General features: G+C 37.1%; 1 protein-coding gene across 1 annotated transcript; it reads left to right on the top strand.

The window, feature by feature from the left end:
• The first annotated feature begins 634 nt into the window (after positions 1 to 634).
• ATOH7 (atonal bHLH transcription factor 7) lies at positions 635 to 1,090 on the top strand. Its single transcript, XM_009948415.2, has one exon. The coding sequence runs from the start codon at positions 635 to 637 to the stop codon at positions 1,088 to 1,090; it is 456 nt and encodes a 151-aa protein (XP_009946717.1).
• Positions 1,091 to 6,827: the final 5,737 nt, after the last annotated feature.

Below are 6,827 nucleotides of genomic sequence, written 5' to 3'. Positions count from 1 at the left end.
GGTACTGGGATGGAAGCAGAGTGCCGCCCGCCCACCTGCTACCACCTGTTTAGTTTTGCAGTTTCTATAAAGCCTCATGTTGTCTGTAAGACACAATCATTGCTTGCCGGCAGGAGTCAAGAAAGGAGAGATTTCTGTTACGAAGTTATGTCTTCAGATTGCAACAGTTCATCGTCGCAAAGTACTCTCCTAAACTGAATCAGAACTTCTTTCATTTGAAATGGTCATTTGGAATTGATGTGTATTTAATCCATTAAGATCTTTTTTGGATTAAATGGACCATTTTCTTCAGTAATAGACATTTTTGAGAATGGAGATTTCATTGTTTTCTATCTCTTTAGTTTAAAGAAATTAAAAGAATGAAAGCATGAGACATCTTCATTCTTTCTTTAAACAATAAGAAGCAATTTTCAGACGTTTCCAGAAGAACCAGAAGGCCTTTTTTTGTTTGTTTTTGTTTTGTTTTATTTTGTTTTGGTTTTTTAGGTGCTAAGAAAAATATCCTGCCATAGATATTTGGAAACAGATTCAAGAGGTATGCAGCTACTCACATGAGTGCTTTCCCTACTGCTTTTTAGATACCTGAGTTTTAAAAAGTAACCTTTGTTTGTGTGAGACTGAAGCTGCATTGAATATGAAAACCTGTAAGTCCAGTCATTTGGATTCAGGCGTAGAATCAGACATCCAGTGCCGAAGCGGACCGGGCTGTGTTGTGAAGTGCAGTTCAGAAAGGATGGAGAATGCGGCAAAGAGAAGACTGGCTGCCAATGCCAGGGAGAGAAGACGGATGCAAGGACTGAACACAGCCTTTGATCGTTTGAGAAAGGTAGTTCCACAGTGGGGTCAAGATAAGAAGCTCTCCAAGTATGAGACCCTTCAGATGGCTTTGAGTTACATCATGGCTCTCACTAGAATACTCGCCGAAGCTGAGAGATACAGTACTGAAAGAGAATGGATTAGCCTTCACTGTGAGCACTTTCATCCGGAGAGCTACCACCATTACACGGGACAAAAAATGGGAACGGACAGCGATCCTTACGCAGAGCGAATATTCAGCTATCACCCTGAACACTTTCAAATAGCTAATTAGAACATTTTACGAGCTAAGAATATACAGCAGGCCAGATGTGTAATTTAATAATTAGCAAGAGTTAATCTGCTTGATTAAGGTAATATTTGCATTATAATAGCTCATTCTTGTTTGCATCTTATACTAATTTGACAAAATAAATTTGCTTTGAGAACTTTAAATTAAAATGCATTTAAGAAGACTGAATTTATTTAATGCTAGTGGAAAGCATACTTTTAATTTGAAATCTTTCTGGCAATTGCTTCCTAGTTCATCTAGTTCATTTGATGCTTTTATTAGATATAAGTTTTTGGTGCGTTTTTTTACTGTGATGAATCATGACAGTATTTTCTACAGATCACGGGCCAAAGTGACCCGTGGTATAACTGAATGAAATAACACCAGAAATGAACTTCATTCCATGTTTTTATTTTTATGTCAGCTTTAAAGTTATTCTTTGGGTTTTTTTCCCATAAATGACTCCTATGGAAAAAGTTTTATAATGTATTGGGGTTCTAGTCCTCAGAGAACTAACTTTCTTAAACTTTGTAAGTTTGACACATGCGTTCCAAGGTTGTATAGGTTTGCTTTAATCCAATTTATGGTGTCTCTTGTATGCTCGAAAAAGAGCTGGTTTCACGTCATGGAAGGAATGTTTTTATTTTCAATGGCTGTAAAGGCACATGTGGTTATATACCATAAATGAGAATGCTCACATGAAAATAATCTGAACTTCTAGATTTTTGTAGACTTGAATGTTTGGATTTTATTTTTTAATTGTATGTTATTTGGAAACAATAACAGATTTTGTAAATCATTAATAAATTTTTTCTATGTTATATCCTCACCAACTACCTGAAATTCCTACTTCTAGGAATTACTTACTAGTGGCTTTCTTACCCCAAATGTTACACTACTTCCATCACAATCCTGGCAGTTGAACGTGCAGAAGAATCAACTAGCAAATGATGCTTGCTTCCCAGTTAGAGTAAGGAGTGTGTTTTATGTACCCTCTGAAAAACAGCCTTTAAAGCTAAGAGTTGGGTAAAAAGTTAGAGAACATCCTTGCAAAGTAGTTTATTTCAGTCCTGCTGATGCCCTGAATTACCTTTTGTTTGGTTGGTTCTTTCACTTGTGGCGAATACAGGGATCTGGGTAGAAAAGGCACAAGAGGAAAGGAGGTTGGGAAGGTCAAAAAGTGAGGAGGAGCAGGACAGCTGGAGAAGCGAATGTGTTTGTAGCAGGATGTAGAGTCTGCAAAAGTTGCCTGTCAATGTCTGTTGTGATGGTGGCAGACTATGAAGCTGAAGGGTACTTCTGCCAGTGCAGCTGTGGGGAGTTTCCAGAAAGAAGCCCTTACTAGTGTTAGCCATGAGGGAGAAGGAGAAAAGGAGCTGCTGTCCCAGAACAGCTGTTGGTGGATTTCCAGCAGGGAAGGCTGGCGGGTTCCCTGCTGGCTGCTGCCACATCTTATATTTTAGAATTCTTTCAAATGACAAATGAATAGCTTTGGTAGGAGTTATTTTCAACAATTAAGGACCTTTCAGTGAAAAACAGAAGTGTCAATAGCAACTAAGCCCTGTTTGCAGGAGAGGGACTCTGCTGCAGGAACAGTTACATACAAAGACCTGACCTTACTGTCTGTCTGCTGTCAGAACCCTTATTGACGTTTTGCCCTTGGTCACTGTTGTGCAGACTGGTATGTTTCCTGAGGCGAGAGCTGGACTGTTCCTGGAGTGAAAGCTGCTGGGACAGACTTTCAGGATAGGTTAAAAACATATAGAAGAGGCACTGTATATTTTGAGCAACTCTCTCCCTTAAACACTGGCATTCAGGAATGGTTTTTAATGTATATTTTAGTCTCTCTAAAGATAATGAATAGTGTTAATTATTAAAATGTGGGCTTTTGCTTCTTACAAATTACATTAGATCTTTATCAGCAAACAGCAGATTCAACCTTCTGGGAATATGAAGTCATGTTACAGATTTCTTTGCAGAAATTCATATAGAGAGAATGGAGTTGATTGTTGTCCATCATATAGCCAAGTTAATATTGTTCAAATATTAGTCATCATTAAGTGGCAAATTTATGTATGTAATAACAACCAATACAATCCTTAAATAATTAAATGATGTGCCATCTTACACTAATTTATTAGCTGTAAACTTTAGGCATTGTCTCACCGGCACTGCTAGCATAGTAGTGGGTTTTCCATCCTGAAATGGGAATATGATGTAAATAAATCGTGCAATTACATGACATGGAAAACTTGGCTTAGTGAAAGATAGCCTTCTAAACTTTAGGTAGGACGGGTAATACAATACAAAAGTATAAATACCAGAGTAGTGGGCAAGAACAGTGCCGATGTGTTTCTGTGCTGCTCACATATGATTTGGTTTGTGGGACATGACACTGCAGTTTATATGTAATTTGCGTAAAAGTACTTAACATCCACTTCTCTTTGATTTTGTTTCTTCCATGCAGCATTGCAATTTACTGCCTACTGCATATGATGATAAATAGAATTATAAAAATAATGGATTAGTATGCAGTGAACGGTTAAATGATAGTAAGCTCACATAAAGAGGAACAAACCACCACAAAACATGAAATATCTGTGGTCATGTTACCAAAGATTATTAAGAGCTGTAACTGAAGTCCTAAAAAACACTTTAGTGCAGTATATAGCTTGTGAACACTTTGTAAATCAGGTCATTGCATTAATCTCTGCTGTTGCACAACATGATAAGATTATAATCCCCATTCTCTTAAATTTGGGTGTGCTAGTGGGAGGTGAATGCTTTATTGATCTCTTTATCTATTGATAATAAGTAGTAATACTAGTGGGAAAATTGTGATCTTATATAATGCTGGAGTATTTTTGTTTCTTGGGAGGGTGCAGTGTTCAGCTGGAAGCTGGGGTTTCCAGTTTACTGTAGTACTGAAGGCTAGTGTATAGACAGCTGTACTGTCTGTTGATGTTCTGTCAAAGCTTTTGGGGGAGTGAATTGGGGGGGGAAGTTTAATCATTAAAAATTCTTTCTGAAGGCTGTCTGAAAAGCAGATACTGTCCATGCTGGTTTGGAGTTCTCAAACTCTATTCAGGAAATCATTAGTTTCTTTTCATAGCTTTCATAGCTTTCACAAATACTTCAGTGACACTTTGTGAAATGTAAACTTGACTGTTTAACTTGGGTTTGATTATTGTTCCCAAATATTTGTGCCCCACTGGCTATTTGATGCTTGTCAGATAATGGCTGTTACTCTGTTTCTGTACTGGACTTTATCAGTATGGGCTTTTGAAGCCCCCTCCCCTTAAATAATGATAGCTTCTAGTGGGCCTTCAAATGAAGCAAAAGCTTAGATGCTCAGAGCTTGTGTGTTCTTAGTGACTGAGTTTTCTCTGCTCATAAATTCTCGTCCCACTGAACAGCAGTGCAAACCTTAAATACTTCTATTCGTAGTATTGGTACATTGTAATTCTAGAAAAATATTTTTGTGAAAGCATTAGGGATGAGAAATGCTTACTTCATTAAATATTTGTTGCATGCACACACATACATGTGTCACTATTGAAATTCAGTGTGAGATTCTAATGAACTATTTGTGTGAAACTAACTTTATTCTTCTAACAGGTTCAGACTACAGGGTTTTATGTTGGAAGTAGCTATAGATAATCTGCTTCTGTGATTCTTTGAATCATATCACCCTGTTTTGACAAGGTGACCAGTTATTTTTGAACTCAGAACTGGGGTGACATTTTTAACTGCAGTGGCTTTTCAGTGGCTGCAAGTGGAACTAGGGTAGCACATTCCCAAAATGTATGTTAGTAATGAAAAGTCAGTGGTTTCTTCCTGTCTAAATACTGAGATCAGCAGTGGATAGGTATTAGGATGTCTTACAACTTTAATTCATTCAAATTTTTTAGGCTTCTATTTTCCATCTCACCATTTATAAGGTATTTAGAGCACAGTCTGTCTTGTACTATACACACGTTACAGGGTTATTGATTTGAATTCCTAAATGGTGCTGCAGTACAAATTCTGAAAAGTAAAAATTTTGCTAACCTTAGTTATAATCTTGTAAAGTCGATGACATCACAGCTTCTTCATGTGGGGAAGCGTGAGTATCATTAGACTTTTTTAATATTTAGCTAAGTTTTGTATGCCTTGTTAAGTAGAACTTCCCTGGTGAAATCTTTGTGGGAGTCCCTACTGTGATGTGGTTCGCTAGGCCCAAATTAAAAAAAATACGATTTCCAGTCAAATTTTTGATTCTCCAAAATAAGCTTTTGCCTTAAGATAGGTATCCTTACACTTTGGTTTCCAGCTCTCTGAGCCAAGCAATATGGACACAGTTTTCTGTAATTCAGGAGTAAAAATTATCTGTATTTTAAAAATTCAATAACAATTTACAGAACAGCTTATTTTTGCTCTAAATATGTTCAACTGCTCTATCTCTACAAAATATCCAGGGGAAAAACAAATGCGCTGAGAATAAAGACATGTTTATTCATTGAAGAAGCAATCCAGTGTTTCCTCTACACAGATACCTTGTAACAAACCTTGATTTCACCTGGCACTTGGGCACTTTTTAAAAAATGCTTTCTATTTTTAACTTTAATTACATTTCAATAAAACATAGCTTTAAAAAATCCAAAGCAATCCCATGTATAATATTTAAATATGTTTTCTACCAAAGAGTACATTTTAATATTGTCTACTGATTTTTTTCTAATTTGTGATTCAGTTTTCATTTGTACAGAAATTAGCATGCGAAATATGTCTTACACAGAATTTGCTTAAAATGTCTGCATATGTAACTCCAAGGAATAAGAAGTTCATTTTTGAATGGCTTCCTGCAGCCTGGGCTACATAGTTGTAGGTTTTTCTCAGAATTTCAGTATGTCTTCAGTATTTTTCCATTTCTTTACAAAACTGTGTTGCCTGCTACTAATGGATTGTGTGATCCTAAAGGACGGTTAGTTTCTGAACAGAATTTCCCACTGATATAAATGGAGAACTCCATTTAATTACGGCACATACGGCCCAAGATTTCTTTGTATTATGCAATAAATGGTTCTTTATATCTATGGTGGACTTGAATTATAAAGGCATCAATAAAAGCAGATTGTGCTCCTCACAGGAAATCATAAAATGTGTAGGAGCTGCTTTAGCTTATGGAGCAGTAGCTGAGTTAAAATGGTCTTAAGAGCACTGTCTCTGACCTAGCAGGCACAGAAGTACATAGAAATCAAGCCAGGTAGGAGTGGAGAAACATGGTTACACGGGAAAGCAAAATCAGTACCAGCTGATGTAATGGGCACATCATTTTTTTTCCCTATTCTCGTCTATATCTGAGCTATAAGGTCCAGTTTCCTTCAAGTGTTGGGTTTGCATCTGCTGCTCATTTAACATTCATTCTGAAGTCTACTAATGGACCCTTATACAAAGAATATGCTAAACCATTCAAGTTGACATGTATAGGGAAGAGCAAAATTCAGTGTGGTTTGTGTTTGATTTGCTCTCTTTCCATTTTCACTTGTACAAGTGCTGTATACACAGCTAAGGGTTGAAAAAATGTCCTCTGAAACAGGTCTCCAGTGCCCTACTGCACAGAGAGACTTCCAGGAGCATTGATCTAGACCAAATAAACAGGTACTTCAGGGGGAGTTTGTGGGGTAGGCGACCAATGCAGTTGATAGATTCTGCATGAATTTTGAGACACGATGGATTTCAGCTATGACAGTTTGCAGGT

Source organism: Leptosomus discolor, chromosome 6, assembly GCF_034619465.1.
Source record: "Leptosomus discolor isolate bLepDis1 chromosome 6, bLepDis1.hap2, whole genome shotgun sequence".
In the NCBI taxonomy this organism is placed as follows: Eukaryota; Metazoa; Chordata; class Aves; order Leptosomiformes; family Leptosomidae; genus Leptosomus; species Leptosomus discolor.
The sequence above is the reverse complement of the archived record's forward strand: the minus strand, read 5'-3'. Positions and strand labels throughout refer to the sequence as shown.